This window comes from Eucyclogobius newberryi, unplaced genomic scaffold (assembly GCF_026437365.1).
Source record: "Eucyclogobius newberryi isolate DKJ021-1_F unplaced genomic scaffold, fEucNew1.0.hap1 SCAF_15, whole genome shotgun sequence".
NCBI classification, from domain to species: Eukaryota; Metazoa; Chordata; class Actinopteri; order Gobiiformes; family Gobiidae; genus Eucyclogobius; species Eucyclogobius newberryi.
In genome coordinates this window covers 16199841-16222839 of record NW_027315779.1, presented here as the reverse complement: position 1 = coordinate 16222839, position 22999 = coordinate 16199841, and the positions used below count along the sequence as shown (strand labels likewise).

At 40.4% G+C, this 22999-nt stretch overlaps 2 protein-coding genes across 11 annotated transcripts; both read right to left on the bottom strand.

The window, feature by feature from the left end:
- Nucleotides 1-1217: 1217 nt before the first annotated feature.
- phldb1a (pleckstrin homology-like domain, family B, member 1a) lies at nucleotides 1218-21078 on the bottom strand. Of its 10 annotated transcripts, XM_072446302.1 has the most exons (26): nucleotides 18768-18975; nucleotides 17771-17869; nucleotides 17101-17224; nucleotides 16550-16720; nucleotides 14391-14513; nucleotides 13108-13495; nucleotides 12522-13074; nucleotides 10832-11020; nucleotides 10624-10755; nucleotides 10411-10548; nucleotides 9862-9990; nucleotides 9334-9489; nucleotides 9161-9271; nucleotides 8993-9079; nucleotides 8728-8868; nucleotides 8115-8222; nucleotides 7863-8021; nucleotides 7619-7744; nucleotides 7316-7405; nucleotides 7166-7244; nucleotides 6867-7011; nucleotides 6472-6556; nucleotides 5676-5855; nucleotides 4660-4879; nucleotides 2455-2540; nucleotides 1218-1940 (listed from the first exon to the last, which is right to left on the bottom strand). In XM_072446302.1, the coding sequence occupies exons 1-26, from the start codon at nucleotides 18789-18791 to the stop codon at nucleotides 1800-1802; spliced, it is 3984 nt and encodes a 1327-aa protein (XP_072302403.1). In that variant the 5' UTR covers nucleotides 18792-18975; the 3' UTR covers nucleotides 1218-1799. The 10 variants fall into 10 exon arrangements, with proteins under 10 accessions (XP_072302403.1, XP_072302405.1, XP_072302401.1 ...); XM_072446304.1 differs by lacking the exon at nucleotides 18768-18975 and adding an exon at nucleotides 21060-21078 and having other exon boundaries at nucleotides 1219-1940; nucleotides 12522-13495; XM_072446300.1 differs by lacking the exon at nucleotides 18768-18975 and adding an exon at nucleotides 19451-19588 and having other exon boundaries at nucleotides 1219-1940; nucleotides 12522-13495.
- Nucleotides 21079-22184: 1106 nt separating this feature from the next.
- Nucleotides 22185-22820, bottom strand: h2ax (H2A.X variant histone). Its single transcript, XM_072446310.1, has one exon. It carries the CDS (start codon nucleotides 22744-22746, stop codon nucleotides 22315-22317), a length of 432 nt encoding a protein of 143 aa, XP_072302411.1. The 5' UTR covers nucleotides 22747-22820; the 3' UTR covers nucleotides 22185-22314.
- Between the last annotated feature and the right edge of the window lie 179 nt (nucleotides 22821-22999).

The window sequence follows — 22999 nt, the reverse complement described above, 5'->3', positions numbered from 1 at the left end:
ATATAGCCTATTAATACTGACAAATTCAAGTGTGGTTATTTTAATTTACAGACTGACTGTCTTATTTGTGCAGCAAAGCCTTGGGGAGAGCGGACGAGAGCGTTAAAGTGAGAGAGGGACCGATATCAGCAGTGGCTCGTTATTATTTCATCTACAATATCACTCTGTGTCACTTACGCCCATCACGGCCATAATGAGCACACACCAGTCTCTTAAAGATGTGTTTATTATTCCACCCGCTGTGTTAGAGACGGACCCAGAGCTACTCAATGAAATCTCTCTCAAGGTCAGACTTGTAGAAACAGCGTCAATGCCGTCAATGAGAGAGAGTCTGGTGGTGCGGGCGGAGTTACATTAAGAGGAAAACAATTTAGGTTTTAAGGTAACAGGTGTATGTGGAAATGTCACGTACAGCTAAACAAAGGGAGCAGTTTGCCAATAATGTGTGGATAACAACTCCTAATAACAATTCATTATTAGAATATGGATAAAATGTATAACAAAACAACGTCTTGACTATTTTAAATGAGTCAGTCAGTTGTCCAAAACAGTCCTAACATTAGGATTGAAAATGAAAAAAATAAAATACCTTTTGAAAATTGGTTAACTTTTTAAAATTTAAATTTTCTTAGCAAGAAATGCTTTCGAAATGAAATATGTTACAAAATAAAAAAAAATACATTTGTTGATTTGAACTAGTAAATTGACAGTTTAGTTCTGCATCAATGTTTTGTATCAGTTAAATATAAAAATATTTTAGTCAAAATAATTGTATCTTCTTTGAAGGCGCCTGCTTTGCATTTTGTAGATGTAAATGAGCTGCTTATTTTAAAATAAATCTCTGCTCTTACATGCTCTTTGCCCAGGAAATGTTTGTGTGATGACAGATTTCTCCTCATTGAATCATGCGTGTAAAGTTGCATGTAATTAGAGATATGTTTATAGCTGCTTTTATTTCTGACGTGTTGTCTGTAATGAGAATGAGGAGCACATATACATACATGCAGGACAATGTAGTGTTAATGAGACAAAAATGTGATCAATCACACCAGCTGCCGGCTCCTGAAGGGAGCTCCTACACTTTCATATGGATCTTATTATTTGCTTGTAATTATCTCCTTTTTTCCCCAGTTCATTTGAAGCATTAATCAGGAATCTAACACTTGTAATCAGGTCAAAAAAACATACAAAAGCACAAATTAGACATTTAATTTGTATGTCATTACATAGTTGTTTATAATACTGTTATAATATATGTAATATATTTATTTAAACCTTTACAAAAAAGTGGCTTATATTAATATTCATACAGACATGTGTAGCTGCTTTATTTGCCTGTAAAAAAATCTTAAATATGAACTATATAAAGGGATTCAAATGTTAATATAAACTATTTGGCACCATGTGACATTTTAATAAATACGGTTATTTCTGCCTACAGTTAGACATAGGCTTTAAGTAAAAATAGTATAAAAAATGCATTCTGAACAACATGCAAAAGCAGTAAACAAAATACTATTAAGTAAAGTAAAAGTCTTTGTTTTCTTGTTTTTCCTGAAAATGTGAGTTTAGCAGAAGCTTCTGGTTTCTGGACTATTGACAGGTCACACTGAAGGGACTTACACTTATACATTATTCAGAGAGCACCTTTGTCTCGCTAAGCCCTCATTTGCTGCAGAGCATCAGGCGTTTTTTGGTGAGCCTCAGATGTCCATCCTTGAGTTGGTTTCACCTTGAGCTCCTCTGGCGCTGAAGCCCGTTTTCATCCGCAGGTGTCTGGCTCAAACCGTCTCTCTGGCTCAGCTCATAAACTGTGTGTAGCCCTCTGCGCCTGTGACTATGACATCCATCCAGATGCGCATGGCCTCAGGGGACGGGGCCACCATGTAGTAGAGCCGGTCGTGGGTCTTCACACAGAAGGTCAAACATGGGTTTGGGCTCTGGAGAGAAACACGGGCCTTTAGTAGACAAGAGTAGCACTTGTTGCTTCCTTTGTTCACACAGACTGAATTGGCCACGACAGCAAAATGTATAGTCGATAAATACACAAGGTCACTTGGGACTGTCAAATTCAGCAATTTTGGAAGAGGAATACTTTTCCTACAACTACAACCAAAACAAACTACATTTTTTTAAAACAATAACTAAATTATATATAATAGAAATGTCGTCTGTAAAATCTCAGACAATTGAAGAAAGATCTAGAGATTTAAAAAAAATACATACTTACTACTTTTTGAACGTCTCAGAATTTGGTATTAGAAAAGTTTTCTAATCACTGACCGATTACTAAGAAAAAACTGTTTGGTGTTTTGTCAATTCAATTTTATTTTTGCAGTTAACAGAGCTACTCATATGCTTTGATTCAAAATATGCCTCTTGCTCCAAAAGTAACTTAGGCCCTCCGCCGCACAGACTGAAGTCAACTGTAAAGGATAAAAGAGTATTGTTTACCTTGTAGGCACTGCGCAAGTGATCATAGTAAACCTCTTCAATAGCCTGGAAGTAAATGAGTCCTTTCAGCTTGGTCTCGTGCTTGTCTGCAGAAAAGAGAAAGAGTAAAAAAATAAATTAAGATACAAAATATTACGTCTTCTACTGATGCAAGACCGTGCCATTACAAGAAGCGAACATGAAAACGGGCCGGCAATTGAAAACGCACATCAAACTAAAATTTTAATTTAAAATAGTGAAAACACAAAAATAATTTAGAATTTATTTTTCATTTTAATGTACATATTTATTTATACATATATATATGCATGTGACAAAGTGCACTGACAAATCTTGAATAGAGAAATCCTTGTTTAATTGTTAATTTGTTATTTTCAAGAAATTGTGGCAGTAAAAATCTTTCCCTGGACTGGTCTGATTTTTTTGTGTTCCTTTGTGGAGCAACTGTCCTCCAGAAAATTCAGGACCAATTTGAATCCAGATGTTGAACAAAGGAGAAAAGATCCCCTCCAGCTCATTGTAAACTATGAATATGTATGTGTATAGGTATGAGCCGCCAGTATCAGGTTAATTACAAGTGAAGGTCTATTTGAAGCGACGCCCCAAGTCTCAAACATCTTATTAATCTGACTTGTTTTCCTCAGTTGCAGTTGCTTGTGTGTTTTAGCCTTTTCTCCCACGAGCCATGTTCTATTCCTTGAGATCTGAAGACATTAGACAAAAGAGAAATGTATTTCTTTAGGTAGAAACCAGGTCAAAGTTTGCATCTGGTCCTTTGATTACATTTATCAAATATCCTGGAGCAGTTTGAAATCATCGTGTTGTTGCAAGGCTTTGAGAGGAAATATTATAGGACAGTCGTTTTCAAACTTTTCTCACTAAGTACCATTCGCAATAATCTATATTATTTTCATTAATTTCTATTAGACAAAATCAGTACTATTTTGTACACAAACCAAATGAAGGGAATCTACACAAAATAATTTTTTAATATTCAAAGAATGCTTTAAATGTTTAAAGTGTAATTCAGTTTATATTTTAATAATCAAAGAATACTTTACATTTTTAAAAGTATATTTAAAAGTGTATTTGAATATTCTATTTAAATTGTTAGACTTGAGTATATCAATAAACAGTTTGAGATGTTGATTTTTTTTCTGCATATTTTTATTTTTCTGTTGTTCTTGTACTTTAGGGAAATTTCAGTGTTGCGATGTTGTCACAGTGGAACAAATGAAGGTTTTACTTTGAAACTGAAAACATTTCCATGGCCGTAACATACGATACCAAGAACAAACTTGGACTAAGCATCAGTCTTTTAGGCTCCAACCAGACAAGATGTACTTTTTCAGAACATAATTTATTTTCATCTTTCAAACGCAAATTACATTTTTTAATTTTTTTTTTTACCAAGTCCGTCTTTTTTCTGTCCCTCCTTTCTCTATGTCAAATCTGCTTAGTAATGAGTTAAATGCTTTTGAAATGTGAGTTTCGTTTTATTAGTCACGAACAAGCCAGAAGCTAGCCTCCTTCCCGAGAAAAACACTTTTAGAGAAAGACTTGCATCTTGTTTCATCACCATCATCATCACCATCATCATCGTCAAGCGTGAGGGGGTGAAGAGGCTAGTCAAGTCAACGGAGCCATTCACGACTAGTAATAAAACTTATATTTCATTATCAAAGGTTATCGTATCAATCCGACTGTAACCAACTGTCGCATAACCCTAACATTAAGTGGACTTGTAGACAAAACGTTGCTTAGGAGGAATTACATAACAACAAACAAATGAACATGCAAAGGCCATTGACAGTTGAGCTGCGAAGTGCTAAATCTGGATGAAGAATTGCTCTACTTGATTAAAAGGTGGATTTAACTTGAGAAATAAATGCTTTGCAGGGCATTTTGCAGTTTTATGTCTTGTTATTGTCCCCTAAAACTCTTTGAAACGCCATTGAGTTTTGTTTTTTTTCGTTTTCAAAGGCTCTGTGGTGCCGAAGGGAAAGAAGCAATGTAGAGCCCAAAGGTGACACTTAACTCAACTTGAAACTCCACGCCACTGTAGCGATCTATTGATGCTGTGTCTGGTTTGTGCTTCAGGCCTTTCAGTTTCAATTGAAATCAAATGTAACACATATAACCCGTGAGCATTGTCCATCCTCTTAAAGTAAAGTGTGCGCAGTTGTCGGAATAAAAGATCCTTACCGGCATAGTAGCAGAAATTCCTCTTGATGCGGTCAAAGACAAACCAGCGTTTCTTCCACGATTTGATTTTGCCGCCCATTTTGACCAGATGACCTTTGCACATTTTCTCTGTGAGAATGATGAAGGGGCAGGTGTCAATGTTGTGGCCGGACGACTCCACGTGTGCGCGGAGGTCAAACTCTTCCTTCAGGTTTGGTAGGTAGCGTGTCATGGGACGGGCCTGTGGGGGAACAACACAGAAAGTTGAGTAACTACAATAATGAACCATAATGAGCCACAATCCCAATCATTCAGTCAGTGTCTTGCCCTTAGTTGGGATCAAACTATCAACTTCCAGGTCGGTGGGGGAAATGATGTCAGATCTTAGTGTTACAATTATTGTGAGAAAAAAACACCACGATTAACAATTATTCAATGAAGTTAATGTGTCAAAAATAGCCAGATAAGATAGTACTTGTATTTTTTGGACAGTAGCTTGAATTCTAAAATGTTCACAATTATTATATTTTACATTTATATTTTGACCTGAATCAATTAAAACAATAATGTTGACATCCCTAGAGGGTGAACGTCTCTACAACGGAACTATTGACAGATCTTTTCCCAATGAATTAAAAAACATACAGAGAATTTACATACGTTTAGAATTTAGTACGTGTGGCCTTAATCTAAAAATGATTATTTTTTTCTTCCACAATAGGGTACAATTAAAATATATATTATTATAATATTATAAGTCTTTTGTAAATCTCGACAAAACATAGAAGACTTTTTTTTTACAAATGTATGTGCAATTATGCAAATTAAACAAGTATCTTTCTTTGTTTATGTCCATCATAGCAGTGTAGTGATTTGTTCAATGTAAAGGTTTATTGTGTAATTAAGTCAGTTCCACGTGGTTGTGTTGAAAGGATTTGTAAACAGTCTCAGAACAATTAAATGCACTCAGTTGAGATTAAAGCTGTAATGATGTGTACAAATACCCCCTTTACTCTGGCTCTATGCGATCTGAATACCTTTGATGTGTCTCCTCTCGCTGCTCCACTGACCTGAGAGAAGTGCTTCTCTCTCATCTTCACCTCCTCCTCCACCATCCTCCTCCTGTGGGCCGCCTCGTCCTGCAGCGTCCTCTCCGCCTCCTCCCGCCTCCTGCGCTCCTCCTCCAGGATCTGCCTCCGCGCCTGCACCTCCCTCTCCTGGGACCAGCCACGCCGAAAGAAAAGGCACACCAAATAACAAGGAGCAAAGGCGGAATATGTTAATGGTGGGCAAATATTGCAATACAAAGTAAACGACTGTCAGAGGAGGCACAGGAGAATTGGAGTCCCAATCCAGGGTTTTGTAAAATATATCCCCGTGGTCTGTGCGAGCCGTGTGAGCTTTGCTGATGAAAATGATCCTTTGCAGCTTTCAGACATTTATTTTCAGACATGTCAACTTAAAAGATGGCTGTGATTCAGTATGACTTAATACCTGCCAGCTTTGGTTCCACTTGTAGAAATAATACAACTCAAAAGTTTTACATTTAAAGTTACTGTAAGTAGAATGCAGTAGAATGAGTTTTGACACATGTATTTGTTATTCTCTTTAAAAAAATATAATGTGTATTTCTTCTATTTAATAATATTACCCCTACAATCATTAGCAGCGAGGATGAGCTTCAGTATCGTTTTTATTATTGCAGAATCAATTCTAGGGGATTATTACGTGTTAAGTTATTAAGTGTTTGGGAGTACAGAAACAGCGCATGTGATTGATTAAAAAATATTTGTTGAGCAGAAGTGATTAAGGACTTTTTATTTCTAGACTCACTCTGTTCTCCATCAGCCGGGCCTTCTCCTGCTGCGCCTCCTTGAGCATCCTCTCCATCTCTTCGATCCGCTGGGCCTCGAGCGCGCTGCCACGACAGCACACAAAGAAAGCAGCTTGTGACCATTTCAACGATGACAAACAAACATTTCTGAGCACAGCAGGAGTTTCCCCCTAAGCTCAGGTAGACACACGCTCTTTTCGGAGGTCTAACTTCACAGATGGGACACTTAAAACGGGTTGGCATGGTAACAGCTAGTGTACCCTCCTCATGTGAGCATCTATAAAACCAAACATGCTGTCAGAGGAACAAAGCGGGTGACCCTTCTCCAGGGAAGCAGGGCAGACTTAAGTGTTCCCATGGAAACAGAGACAATTGCTCATTTCCAGTCTCTCACCTTTCCGGGGAACAGGCAGAGTTTCCAGCAGACACACTGGTCTCCAGACTGTCTGAGCTCCCCAGACTCAGGGTGTCGAACGCCTGGCTGCCAATAGGGGGCGTCTGATGATGCAGAATGGAGTGATGGACTAAAGAAGAGGGGTCTAGACAAGGGAAACAGGTCATTAAAACTTACACAGACTCACAGTGCCCTCTTGTGAGGCAGATAAGACTGTGCATTCTGCAAAAGCTTCATCCACAAACTATTGGCAAGCGCAGTTAGACCTTCTGATGTTTAGAAGTGTAAACACACCGTACCTTTGCTCTGAAGAGCCAAATATTTCCTGGACTCTGTGTCTAAGGAATTCGGGAGGTCTCTCAAAACCAACTGGAAATCCTGCAAAATAGTAGAATAAACTGTATTTTGGATACATAATATAAATTAAAATGTAAAATAGTTGTTCCCACCTTGGCCCTTTTTTCATTCGAAGTTCCACCGTTGCTTTGAGAACTCGATGTGACTTGTGCAACCTCATCTTCGGATTTCGATTTTAACAACTGTAAAAAAGGACTCAGATAATCTAGTCTAGCAAAATCTTATGTCAAAAAATATACACTGATCCATTGTGCTATTACATAAAACAAACACCACATTACACTCTCCTCGTCTGCTTTGAGAGCACTAGAGGGTCCACTTGTCATGGATAGACACACAGCTCCATCCACTCCATTGTTTCTGGAGCTTTTGACCTCAGGAGTAGCAGGATTTACCTGTGCATGTTTGCGTGCAGAGAGAGACTTGGCGGGCAGCGGGGGCGGACAGGGTTGGGGCTCTCCCGCAGCCATGATGTCCTGGTACCAGCGCTCAAGGTTAATAGGCTGCAGTTCAGGCTGACTCTACAGTGACAAGGAGCATTAAGCCATACACAGCAGTGAAGCAACAGCGAAACAGCCATTTATCATCACAGCGCTTGATGTTAGAGGCAAATACAATCTTTATAACAGCTGGACAAACCTGGACAGACAGAAAGGAGGATGGAGCGGATTTGTTTGTGTGACAGGTGAAAGTAGATTCAGAAGAGGCGAGCTGGAATGATGCGAGAGAGTTTGAGGGAAAGTGATCGAGTCTTTGCAGCCCAAAGATCTGACTTAGCTGACTGACAGTGATGTACTCCTGCAGCCGAGACACAAGGAGCACAGAAGAGAAAAGAAGAGATGTTATCGACCAGCTTGAGTCATTTAAACCAGTGAACCATAGAGTTTGTACCTCACTGGGCAAAGCGATAGACAAGCATTGCAGAGTGGCAGGAGAGGAAGGAGCTTGCATGAAGGCACTTCCATACATCTTAAAGACATCAGAAAGCCTGAGGTACTCCTAGTTTGTGGCCAAAACAAGACATTACAACCCCCGAAGATGATATAGTAAACACAGACAGTGATGGGAAGAATACTTGTAAACGTATTTAGGTACAAGATACTCAATACCTGCATTAAAATGTACGTTGTAACATAGTCCTATCAGAGCACTGTACATACATTATATTATAGATTATAATGTAAAAACGAGACATGTCTAACTAATTCCATACACTTTGAACCCTAAATTACACGATCAAATACAGTGATTTATTCTTTACATTGCACTAAAGCAAATTTATTGTGAATACCACCAAATGAAAGAGTAACTGCACAGTTACTCTGAATTAGTATTCTGAATATGTCATTTCTGTGTGTATTTACATATGTACTTCCCAACACTGTACACAGATCAACACACACTGCAAAAAAACATTGTTAGTTTATAAAAATGTGATGCAACCTATTATGAGACAGGATTTATGAATTTAGTCAGTAATACAGATAGTCTTTGTTACATTTACCTCTTGAAGCCTAACGGGAAAAGGATCAGTACAGAGCTCAGGAGAAGGGTTACAGGAGGACAAGGAGGAAGAAGAGGGACATGAGCTACAAGAAGCACCATCCAACAAAACAAGATCTGATTCGCTGATGTGAAGAAAATCCTGTTTAAAAAGGTTTATCCAGGTTAAAAAGATTAAAAAGTGTGTGTACAATATACACATAATATATATAATATATATAATATGTGTGAAGCACATATTGGCACTAAAACACTACTTTACTCACTTCTTTGATGTTGCCGATGGGTGTTGGAAAGTTCTTCCCGGTAAATTTTTGATAACTCCTTTCCAAAGCACACAGCCGGTCCTGCTCCTAAAACAACCCAGAGGCATCACATTATCGTTATAAACACACCAGCATTAAGCTCACAATGGCATAAACTGTCTAAGCAACCTTTTGCAGCAGATGCAGGTTCACAGTTCGTTCTCTCACAATCCTCTCACATTCTTGAACTGCCTGGAGTCCCAGCTGATTCACGTGAGCTTCGAGGGCTGCGACTTTCTCCTAAAAAGGCTCAGCATCATTAGCTTGTTATGATCTTGTGAGCACATTTATGTTAGTCTGACCTTTCTCTGGGCCATGCTGCAGTGATGGTCAGCCTTCTCTTGTAGGAGTTGTGAGCTCCGAGACTCTTTCCTCTCGTCCAGACCGCTCTCCTGCTCAAGCTGACAGAACTCCAGCTCCTCAAACTGTTTGGTCCCACAATCCAGTGCCTCTGCCTTCTGCCCCACACACAGTAATGTTACGGTCAACTAAGACATCGGCTCCACAACATACCACAAACACACACACATTTGTTTAGAACTGAACAGTGAAAAGCATGCATGGTCAAACTTGGGTTAATAGCGTTATGTGTTTTTAAATTAGGGAGTGGTTTATTACTCAACAGAGCAACATAGAGCTACAATATTTGTTGGGACATACTAAATCTACTGGCTACCATTTACCAAATTCACCCCCATAGTTAATACACAAGCTTTTGTTTCAGCTGTGAAGAGTTTAGAGAAAGAAATCTACTGCTATACTTTGCCACTATTTTACTACTATTTTATAACTCACTGTTGCCAGCCAGTGGGCTGTGTGAGAACACTGACCCTGCTGAGCTGCTCCTGAATCTGCCCCTTTAGAGGCAAGGGACCCTTATCAAACTGCCTCTTCAGTTCATTGTACTCATTCCTCTGCTTTTCCAGGGCCTCCCGCACGGCCGACACTTTAGCCCTCCCCTAAAAACAGAAACACACCGGTCCGCATTCAACACACAAACAAGGCAGGGGAACAAAAACAAATCAAAAAAGGAGGAGCCAAGGCTTGGACATATAACAGTATGTTAAATGAAGTTAGTCAGGGGGGTAATATGTTAAACAAAGGGATGGATTAAAAGATAAAAAGCATAATTAATGTATTATTGGTTACTTTCAGACATGCAAATTGTACATAATTTCAGTGTAAAAAAACAGACCTCTGATCTTTGAGAAAATGTACAAAATTAGCATGAATAATAAAAATGTCTGTATCTAAAGTATTTGCATATTGTGTCTATAAAACCTAATTGATCAGTAGGTGAGTATTGCTGTATAATGTTTATGCATTCACCATCAGACACAAATACCCTGAAAGTATTCTGTTTTCTCAGGGCTCCGTACCTTGTCCTTCTCATTCTGGGTGGTCTTGTCCAGCTGACTGAGTTTGAGCTGCAAATGAGCAATGACTTTGTGTTCAGCCTCCACCTGCTCCTGCTCAGCCTGCCGCTCGGCCTGGAGCAGGGCCTGCTCCATCTCCACCTGTGCATTCACATATATCTGTGAGCCATTACAATCAAACACTAGAACAGTCTTGTGTTGTATATGAGAGCGGACCTCATGTTTGGTCTCTGTTAGCTGCTGCTCTAGTTCACTGACTATTAGCTTCAGTTCATCTACTCGTGCTAAAATCCTGCTCCTCTCATTCTCCAGGTACTTCTTCTCTTGACCAGCCAAAAGCTCTGCACACTGCGGGGGACACGGAGTACGTTTTGAATAACAAACAAACAAACAAATCTCTTAACATGTGCGTGTGAAGTGTTACCTCCTGGTGTGTACTCTCTGTACTGCTGGACTCCTCTCTTTGGCTGCTCTCGTCCACTTCTGCATGTGGTATCCTCCCTGCTGTGCCCCCCAACAGCCCCGTCCTAACCATTGTGTCCAGGTCCAGAGCCCCGTCTTCCTGGTTGTACTCAGCACACAGATTTAGGATGGCATCCAGTCTCTGCCGCTCCTAGAGACATATTTGTTATAGATCTTTCAAGCCGCATATGAGCTATGGCTGTCCTTGTGTGACATTGGGCCGTTTAGGCAGCTGTCCCACAGAGACGAACACTGACAAGTGAAACCTGAGATTGTGAAAGCCAATGTACATGTCATCTGTTCTGGAGAAGGTCCTTTTAAATTGAAAATGTGGTATCAGAGAGCCAAGAATGAAATAGAACTGAAGACGATTACACGAAAAAAATCTGCTATTTTCCACTAAATTATAAACTAAATAAATTAACAATTTCCTTTTCTCTGGGGTGGAAACTCGTGACAGTAAAACATGTTTACAGATTCAGCCAAACAATGAAAACTGTGGATCCAGTGAAAGAGATAATTAACAATCTCATAAGATGAACAATTCTTTCAGATGATATGTTGGATCTCTATTGTTGTTTTTATTTATTGGTTTGTTTGTTTGTCTTGGGTTTAAATCAGATCGCGCCAATAAACCACAGCATGAATTGAACATAACCAATTTCTCACTTGTAAATCCTTCATAATCATTGTGTAAACAAAGCAATTTGTAAAACTGAAAGTATTGTTTAATTTATACGCATCTCAATTGGGTTACATAACATTAGCCAATAGTCCTAAAGATAAGATAAGATAATCCTTTATTGTCCCACATGGGGAAATTTCATTGGCGCAACGCAGGTAGATACAGAGGTAGATACAGAAGAACAGATCACTTATAGGAAGTCTAAAATGTGACATACATAGCATTGTTTTTACAACTTTCATTTGACTAAGGATATCCTGTGTTTGTCCATTTGATCTGTGAGAAATACGCTAATTTAATATTACACATACAGCTCTGTATAATGGTTAGCTTGTACATTGTTAATAAAAACACAACAACACTATTTTAATGTGACGGACGAAAGAAGAAAGAAAAATGCTGTAACTAATCTAAAATGTGTAGAATCGGCTCGTGAATGAGTATGGACAGCACAAATCATTAGTGGGTGACACACACATTGTCTAGTATTTACTAGAAACCTTTTGGCTCCTGAAATAGTTTGTTGGTGTTTGTTGGTGGGAATAGTCCCGCCCCTTCCCTGCAGTACACTCAGCTGCTTTGGGGGTTATGGGCAGTTGGAGGTGTGAGCTGGAACTAGATAAATCATATTTCCAAAACAAGCATAATAAAACATCAAAGAAAAGCTCTCTGTGGTTTAGCCCGCTGCACAGTGAAAGTACTAAGTACAAGCTGTTTTTTGGTAAATATAGTGTTGGATCAGAGCCAGCATGTCCCTGTGCTGTGGAGCCTAAGATGTGCTGAAGAATGTACACCCTGTGTCAGTCAGGCCACAGGGACTACGATGCCAGTAATGCTCTGGGAGATGAGCTGTGGCTCTGTGCCAACAGCGTCAGACAAGATATCTCAATGCAGACATGTTGTCTGCTCTGCCAACACTCCAACTGCTTCACAAGTAAAACTGATGTGTGTTCAGTACCGTACTCACCAGTTTCTCCATCTCCTGCTCGCGCAGTCGCTCCTCTCTCTGGTGGCGGTGGTATTCCATGAGCTCCTCCTCATTGTCACTGATCTCAGATATGCTGTTTTTACGTTCTCTTGTATATGGCTTTGTAAAAGTAGATTCCTTGTTGCTGCATAACTTCATGGCAGAGGTTTTCCTTTGGTTTTGAGGGCTAGCTAGAGGAGAAGATCTCGCAGAGTTTTGCCTCGGATGTCTGGTCCCGGTCTCCTTATCCTGCCCTGGGACAGGTGATTGACTCTGTCCATACAGTGTCCTCATGGCTTCTACCTTTGAAGACGTTGTGAGTTTGCGTTGGCCCTGTGGACTCCCCAGTGTTGGTGTGGTTGAGAGAGGTGAAGCCGTCCCTCTTCTGGACGTGTGGGGGCTGATAGGGGGGCGGCTTGTGGATGGGGAGGTCTCTGGGGCCTTTAGTCTGTGCTGAAGGGGGTCAGTGTGATTGGGGCTGGGGGGTCTCTTCTGAAGAGTCTGTGGTTGGGGGCCAGTCGGAGCTGAAAGGGGCAGATTGACAGAGGGTGATCTTTGTGTCATGTTATCCAGGATTTGGACAGACCTTTTGTTTGGTGTAGGACTTGGTGACACGTCTTCCCTTGTGTTTCTGAGAAGCTTTGGGCTGTCCTGTGGCCTCTGCACACCAGTGTTTAAGAGGAAGGCTCGTGGATGAGGGACAGGCGGCTGGTGTAAAGTGGGCATACGAGGAGGCACTGGCGGGGTCTTGTTCCCGTCATTCTGACACAAAAAGCTGCCAACATTTTCATAGATGGACTCTTCTGGAGTATCATTTTTTCCATTCTGAAATGCAACATTAGAGCTCTGAGCACTTTGTTTGGCTGATTTATCCAACTGGAATAGAGAGTCTGGAAAGGTTTTTGATAAGTTGTTTATTTTGAAGTTGTTGGTTTTGAAACTTTGGTGGTTTCCATTTGTGATACTGTGCGACTCTGTAGAAACAAGAGCAAAACAAAACAAGACCACTTGAGCATTCCTGTGAAATAAATAACTGACATGCTTTGCAAGACAGTTGTAACAACACACACACACACACACATACACATACACATACACACACACTCAAGACAACCGTGAGTACTAAATGCTCATATATATACCAGAAATTACAATAAAATAAACTTCTTAATTTCTATTAAAGGCTGACATATAGGCAAATACATTTAATATGTGTCTGACTGAAGAAAGTGAAAGACACTTTATATAGAGCAGGGGAATAATATATGCATAATGTTACTATTTTACACATCTTCAGTTGTGAAACACAAGTGAACTGAGGACTGCATATAAACTTGTAAAATGCACATATATAAAGCTCAGTGGTTGGAATGATTCGCTCCTCAGTTGTGTTGTAATCCCACAGCGATCTGGAACAGCTAAATATAAAGGCATCACCCTGAACTGTACCTCATTGAGAGCAGATGAAATCAGGGCCTGGACAGGAAGGAGTGGGCCATACACAGAAGGCTGGGTGTGGTGCCATATTATACTATACAGCCCACACGGCACAAGCCAAACCGTTAAGGTCAGAGGAAAAGGGATTTTAAATACCATCTTAACAACACAAGGCCCCAGGAGCCCCTTAGTCACAAAATAATACTATTTAACAATGAGGTCACACAAAGTGATAAGTGGATTAGTGGGCCAGAGATAATTAGTTTAGAGCAAGCTATTTTGGCATCCTTTAGAGAAGTGCCACACACCGACGTCAGTCTATGATAAAAAGGACAGAATGGCATGTGTTGCAGATTGTTGTAGTTTATATAAATCACATGAATTCCCCAATAAACCGTTGAGTACATTTTAAATAATAGTGTAAATATTTACCTGTATTATTGGCCTTGGTCATGGTCAACACTTGGCTCCCTGGCAGCATGCTCTTCATCCTCAAAGCCTCCTCAGGATGGTTGAAACGGAAAAAAGCAGACTGACCAAAACACAACATGCACCCTGTTGAAGTGAAACAAAGCATAGACACAAACATTTATAAGACAACCGATTTATGTCAAAAGAAAGTAACTGTAGTGACGTATGTAAATGTAAGTCTACTGCAATCACATCTTACCATCAAACTAACAGTCAAATATCCAAACAGGTTTCTCATCGTCAACATCAAAAGTGAATGAAAACAACTCCTCGGGGTCCTATACAATGTGTATTAAATAAAGCTGACTCGAAGCATTCATATCCCGGAGCAGCTGCCTCTACAGTGCCCTCCTCACTCTGGCTGATTGCTCACATTCAGATGACAGTCCAGAGGAGCGGTTGGCCCAGGTCCCACGGAGAGGGGTCCGAGGGGGGCGGTGCCTCCAAAAAACACTGCAGGAATCTCAGGCTGTTTGTGCCTTCTCATTAACAGTTTTACACATTCAAATGATCTTTTTTAAATGTTAAATAAGCGCAATGTATTATATTATTCAAATATTTTGCACATTGAATCTAATGGTAAAGGCAGGAGAATGGTTCAGAATGACTAAATCATTATGTCGTTTTTACTTGTCAAGAAGGAGGGTCTAAGGACAGGGGACGCTCTGGGACAGTTATCCATTTGCTTATTTTCTGTGAACATTGGTTAATCAGCTTCTCTACTATTGACCACCGAATGACTATTGCTTGATTTTCCAAACTTTTCAGAAGCCCTGCGAGGCGACTGCTGTTATTATCTGACCTCTACAAACATGTATTGCATTAAATTTGATTCAAAGTCCAGTTCTCTCAAAACTTGTTATCACATAGGCCTATAGTAAGTTGAAAATAAGAAAAAATGTTGCTAATAGTAGCCTATGTTGTACTCTCTTTTACAGTAAAAGTAATACTTTATTTCCATTTCCAAATAATTCAGTGCATTCATTCACTGAAAAACTATTTTTACACATCTTTAAACACCAAAACTACTTCTTCTGTTACTACTACTACTACTACTACTAATACTACTACTACTACAACAACAACTACAACTACTACAACTACTACTACTACAACAACTACTACTACTACAACTACTACTACTACTACTACTACTACAACAACAACTACTACTACTACTACTACAACTACTACTACTACTACTACTACAACTACTACTACTACTACAACTACTAAAACAACTACTACTACAACTACTACAACTACTACTACAACAACTACTACTACTACAACTACTACTAAAACAACTACTACTACTACAACAACTACTACTACTACAACAACTACTACTACTACAACTACTACTACTACTGCTACTACAACTACTACTACAAACTACTACTACTACAACTACAACTACTACTACTACTACTACTACAACTACTACTACTAAAACAACTACTACTACAACAACTACTACAACTACAACTACTACAAATACTACTACTACAACAACTACTACTACTACTACAACAACTACTACTACTACTACTACTACTACTACAACTACTACAACTACTACTACTACTACTACTACTACTAAAACAACTACTACTACAACTACTACAACTACTACTACTACTACTACTACTACAACAACTACTACTACAACTACTACTACAACAACTACTACAACTACAACTACTACAAATACTACTACTACAACAACTACTACTACTACTACAACTACTACTACTACTACTACTACTACTACTACTACTACTAAAACAACTACTACTACAACTACTACAACTACTACTACTACTACAACTACTACTACTACAACAACTACTACAACTACAACTACTACAAATACTACTACTACAACAACTACTACTACTACTACAACTACTACTACTACTACTACTACTACTACTACTACAACTACTACAACTACTACTACTACTACTACTACTACTACTACTACCAAATCTTCATTTTACTCCTTCTACCCCGGACAAACAATGTTTCACAAATGATAAAAGACTATTCTAATAAATACATGAGAAAAAAGTAAATAAGATGATGAAAAGCCCCCGGGTGGTGTAGACGTCCTGCACCTTGCGTGAGGCGGAAGGGGCTGGTGACGCGGAGGCCGTCCACAGAGCACTGGTGTCCACACGGGTACAACGTGATGGCGCCGCCCTGGTTCTCGATGTAGCAGTGCTGAGGCGTGATCCCGGGACCCTGCAAATGGATATCTGTGACCCCGCAGCCCAACGTGGTTCTGCCTGGAACAACATGAAAACATTTCGTGTCACTGGAGACGCGCCTGGTCCCGTGAATACTTCAGGAGAGTATTTTAGGCTGAAGTTCAAAGCCGCCGCCTCATGAGCGCGCTCAGTCTGCATCAGGAGCAGCAGGAGCGGGTCAAGGCCAGCAGGTGCTTTAACGGGGAACGTGTCAAGTCATGATATCATTAACACACTCATTCAAGCTAAATAACACGTTCTTTTATTTCGCCAGGTGACTTGTGGGTGGTAACATTTGGTCTGGTTGCATTTGCATTTCACAGAACTTTAGCTGCTGATGTAATGTATTTGATTAACAGAAATGTAGACGATGTTGTTCTACACGTGTTTAATGAAGTTAGAAGGTGACTCAAGTTTACCTGGAGGCAGAGGAAGCAGAGTGATGGCTGTGCTCAAGCGCCCACTTCCCAAACTAACCAGGTGAGGGCGCTCTGCTTGTACTTTTAGGGACTTGCTTGTCTCAATCAGCTCCAAAGGGGTGCTCTGGAGAAACAAATACACATACATATAGTAGTATACACATGTCAATTTATGATCACCCTGTTATTATAAAAAATGAAAACATCTTGTCACAGCTATGCAATTTTCGGTGTAGACTAGCCTAGACTTTAATGTACAGTCTCTTTGTTTACTTTGCCATTGCCTTCTGGGTGCAGAGCTCATCACAATGCTTTAAGCTCTACATTTTCTATACAGCACATAAAAGAACTACATAGACTAGAGGGTAGGTTCACACATGCACACACACCATATCAAAATTAAGTTAAACTAATCAAACCCCAAACTAAATTTGGACTAGACCGGGACAAAACCAGCAGCAGCACAAGAACAAACCAACTTTACACCAGGATTACACAGATCTTAAACCAGGACCAGAGCAAAACAAGTGTGACCATAACATAGACACTAATGAAGGCTACACAATTAAGCTACTGTATGCCATATGTTTAAGGTAATACAACAGTTGAGACAGCCTGAATAAATATGTTTGTAGTTCCTTCCCGACCCAGAGTTTAAGTCAAAATCCACCTCTAGAACCTGATGAGTCTGTCTGGCAGCATCCAGATGTCTGCTCTTCATTTGTTCCATGTCGTCTGGACTCTCACACTGATCCGACACATGAAAATCCTGAGCAAAGACACACATAGACACATAGTATGAGAGGAGTCATGATGAATGGGAGCAATGGGACTGTGCTACTCCAGTTGTACAACAATAGGAACAGTGCTTTCCTTAGAAATCTTTCTGGCCTAGTTAAAAACCCATGTGACCCGATGATTATAGTGGGTCATTGTTTCCCCAGAACACCGCAGATATGACCCATGAGGAAGCTGGTATTAATTCAACCCTCCATTAAAGAAAGGTTAGTATACTGTATATACTGGAGGAGACCGTGTAGAGAGGAGAATTGTGTTTTTGCACCTAATATACATTTGTGAGTTTTATACTGTTTATCTGTTTCCCATGTGCTCATGAGAACTGGGATAGTTTTGATGAGTCATTCTATACCTATCACAGGCACAGATAGATACATTATGGGTATCAACACAACAAAGAATTTAGAAGAAGAAGAAGAAGGACATATAAACTGTAAAGTGATTCACTATCTTGTTTATCTTAAAGTGATTGCTCTTTCACCATGGCCCTCATGGTGTTTGGGGATATCGCTGCAGCATTCCAGGAAAAAGGAGACACAACATCTTGTTTTGTCTACACAAGTGCAATGAGCATGTGTTTCAAAATGCATATCATTTAGAAACTTTGGAAGCGGCGGGTTTAGAATAATAAGGCAATAGAAATAGGTTTAGGGTTGTGACTTAGAAGTTTGGCTTGTTTCTCGTCTTAAAAATAATACAAAAGTGACAATTATTTGGAAGAAAACGTATACATTTAAGTTCTAAAACTATTGTCTTTATTCAGCACCGGTTACTTACACAGTGCTTTTGTCTCTATTATGATCTGCAATTAAACTCCACTTCATTCACAAACACACAAACCACATGACCGACAAAACAAAATGTGTAACCTCTTCACGGCCCAGTGCTGTCATCAGTGATGTATTAAAATTAGGCAAAACCCCATCCACAGCTGCTATAGTCCCAGATTAGCCCCGGCTGCCGGAGACAACAGGGCGTTCTCTCTCTGTCTCTCTGATGTCACCTCACAGACGAAGCCGGCCGCAGCAACAATCAGGAGCAGTGTGTGAAAGCCCTGAGAAGACCCACTGACACGCTGCAGATACGTCCCCTTTGTCAGCCCACGGCCTGTCAACACTGGCCCCTTTACGCCCAGACACAGGACCAAAGGGTGGGCAGGGAGACTGACTCATGCAGTACATACTAGGCTCTTGCACATATGTTTCTGCCCCCACAAGCCCCTGCAGTGAGGTCCACGCCCATGGCTGGAGAATAGTTTTAAAGCCTGCAAATGTAGGGCCTTGGTCTGTACTCTGTCATTATGGGGACAGTATTGCCCTTCGGAGTTGCCATGAGCGGCTGAAAATAGACACCACCAGCCGCACAGTCTGGGCTGCTACTTTTAAAGCGAAATCCCTTCCTATGAATAAATGTGGTTTAAGTTTGACCAAAGAAGGTGAAGTTTATTTTAAGCTTTGCAAAAAAGGTTGATAAAAGTGCATCAATTGGTAGTTTGAACATTCCATGATTTGTATGTATGTTTGGTCGTGCCCGTGAGCCATGCAACACTTACCATTGTTTAAAGACTGAAATTAAGAATCTCATCGGTTTGTTCTGATCCAAAGAGCAGTATCCACATAATGTTTACGTCTTGAGTCTCGCTTTTTTCATTCACAGCAATCCCCTTTGAGCTCCACACTGTCCTCCCACCCAGCCCCTTCTCCTCCCTGTCCCGGTGCAGAATTACAAGTTACAGGGGGACATGTTATCAACACAGCCTGTAAATCACTGCATTGACTATTTGCTCTTGGTGGTTCCTTTCATTATGCAGAGGTGGCAATCCACAAAGATTATATTACTTCTCTGCCACATAACATTTTTAAAAGTACCATCTATTTTAAATTAGTGTTATTTTCATATGGAGTTGAAATTCGGACGTGCCAAGATTTTGGTGTTTTCACTCCCAGCATTAGGGGAGGATATTTTGGACCACACCGGATGATGAGAAGATGTTATGGAGAAAGCAGGTGTTAAAAAGCAGAAGTGTTAAGCCAATGAGCAGACACAGGAAACGACACGTGGCAAAGCATCAGAAAGTACTTTTTAAAACTTGCTGCTCTGGACCAGTGGTGTCACAGAGGAGCAACAATCCGTCTTTTGAGCTATCTCAGAAGAAATCCCAGAAGACGATTTGGCTTGGAAACATAAAGAGTGGGAGAAAAGGCTACACTGTTGATCTCTGAAGTTTGTTTCCCATGGACAAAACCAGAAAGGATAAGACAGGAAGTGAGGCTAGAGATGAGTCGCAGAGGAAAAGAGAAAGCAAACAAACAGCAGCAGCACAAGGTTTTCAGATGGTCCTCAAGTTATAAGTTGTAATGTGGCGTTCGTGTTCTTGGCAGTGGTCCGCAAAATTTTCAAAGCAAGTATCACGTAAGAAAATATTTGGCTTTTCAAATACCACAAGCTCCCAGCTAGACATAAGAAAAAACTTGGATAAAATGTAACTAAATGAATCCAAATATAGGATCCTGCATACCACCAGAGGCTCTTAACGGCTGTGGAGCTTAGGTCACAAGAATAGAAGGAAATAAAATGTCATTATCCTCATATCTGGAATTAATCAGTGGGCTTATATAATGACATTTGACTTGATGCTCACCTAAAATAATATTTCACGTGCAATTGCCATAGTACAATATATAATTTTTGTAACAATTTGAAAAATGAAATTAATTCCAAGTGTCCTGCTGTTAAGTGACAATTTGCTGTAAAAAAGTATGTATTTATTGCAGTAGATAAGGTATTTCTTGCTTGAATCTCCACGTAAACAGTCATGGGGGAAACGTAAACACAACCCTGAGCAGATGTGAAGATTTCCTACATCTGCCCTGCTGCATTCCACGATACACAAGATATCCTCATGGTTACAAATCCAAATTACAAACTCCATAAAAGGCCTATACACATTCTCAATTTGTATTCATGATACACAAATATTTGGCTTCTTAACACTGTCTGACACAACATTATGCAAATATAGTATGATCATTTAAAAACTTAGCTATATTCTATTTTCAAACGACTCAAAGAAAAATGGTTACTAAAAGTTCAGTAAAGATGGGATTTTTTCTTAATACAGACAGTATAAAGATAATTTGAATAATTGAATGACTCTTTACCTGTGGGCCTGCTGCGGAGGACCATTATTCATAAACGCTCCAGTGATCCAGAAGCTGTCCCTCTTTAGTCCAGTCTGTGCTGCTGCATTCACTCTTTGTATTGGATCCACCCCTGTTTTCCAGGCCCATCTCTCCCCACTCTTCATCTGCTTCTTTCCCCAACCATTTGAGACCCACTCGAGTTTCCACAAAGAATGTGTTCTCCTAAATAAAATGTTTGTGATAAGTTTAATCAAACCTCTTTTCACTTGAGTTGACATGTCACACTAACCAGAATACGGTAATCTACTTTATCCCAAACTAGATTTTATTTTTTTAGAAATGCCACAGTCTGGAGTTTTTAGCCTTTATGTTAGTATTAGACAGACTGAACATAATGAAGCAGCCTAGTCATCTGAGATGAGTATTCAGTTATTTCTTTTACTTCAGTAACTTCAAGAAACGGTGACCTACTTCAAACCACAAAGACGCGATACATGAGATCATATCAAAGACCCCTGGTTAGAAGTGGTCAAAATGATTGGACTTAAAGTGAAGACCGGTCTCTAGTGTCTTTAGATGCAAACCATGATATAATAGATCCATGATGCAAACACACAAGAGGAATCATTCTGGTGACGTGACTGCCCCCTAGTGGCATGATGGAAACTTAGCAGTGGTGTTATAGTTAACTCCAATATCCAAATACCCCATAATCCGCGGCTCCTTCTAAAGACAAGATGCAATCAAAATATGTGAGGCTTTAAATGGGGCAGAATAAGTAAATCTCCACAAGACACAAATACTTTAAATTGATTCAAAGTAGTCAACTCAAGTACACACCCTCAAAGTAAATGTACTCTGGCACCACCTCTGACCATTATACAGCTGCGGTGCCTGAACCTCATTCACTTCTTCACACAGATGTTTGCGGTTTCACGTGGAAACACCTGGAGCTAACAGCCGTTATTGTGGTGGGAAAGAGCCGGTTTACCAAACAAGTCTAAATCCTTCCTGGACTTGATGAAAACACTTCAATTACTTCGCCAAACGTCTTTCGATCAGATCTTGTTTACGGCACGTGTCTTGTTGTTATAGACGTGATTATAGCTAATGCTAAGGTTAACTTTAACCAACATTCAACACTTTTACGTCGAAACAATAGCAATTTATTAAATAGAAACAAGCTCAGATGAACACAGAACAGAAAAGTTGCACTTTCAATGGAGGTGGGTGGCCCTTAAAAGGGCCTTTGGTTGTAAGTCTTGTGGCGCTGCTAATACTCCTGGGACTGAGAGGAGGCCTTCTTTCCCGCCTTGCCGGAGCTTGGTGCCGCAGCCTGGCCAGTTTTCTTGGGCAGAAGCACGGCCTGGATGTTGGGCAACACGCCGCCTTGAGCGATGGTCACGCCGCCGAGCAGTTTGTTCAGCTCCTCGTCGTTTCGCACAGCGAGCTGGAGATGGCGGGGGATGATGCGGGTCTTCTTGTTGTCTCTCGCCGCGTTTCCGGCCAGCTCCAGGATCTCAGCGGTGAGATACTCGAGCACCGCGGCCAAGTAAACCGGGGCTCCAGCGCCGACCCTCTCGGCGTAGTTTCCTTTGCGTAGAAGACGATGGACACGACCCACGGGGAATTGGAGTCCAGCACGAGAGCTGCGGGTCTTGGCCTTAGCACGGGCCTTTCCTCCGGTTTTGCCTCTTCCAGACATGTTGAACTGTTATGCTTCTCTACGTTTGGTGAACCGACAGTAGCTACAGACTCTGATGACCCGGTTATAAATCTCGCTTTTGTGACGCCTTCTGTCCTGATTGGTTGCTTGGGTCTACGCTGCCGTAGTATGATTGGCTGCTACAGTCACGTGGGGCGCTTGAACAAATAGTGAGGCCGAGCAAAAGAGGTGTGAACGGAAATGATCAATAACCAATTGAGAGTTCTCCCTCCAGCTTTTAACTTTTGGCGGG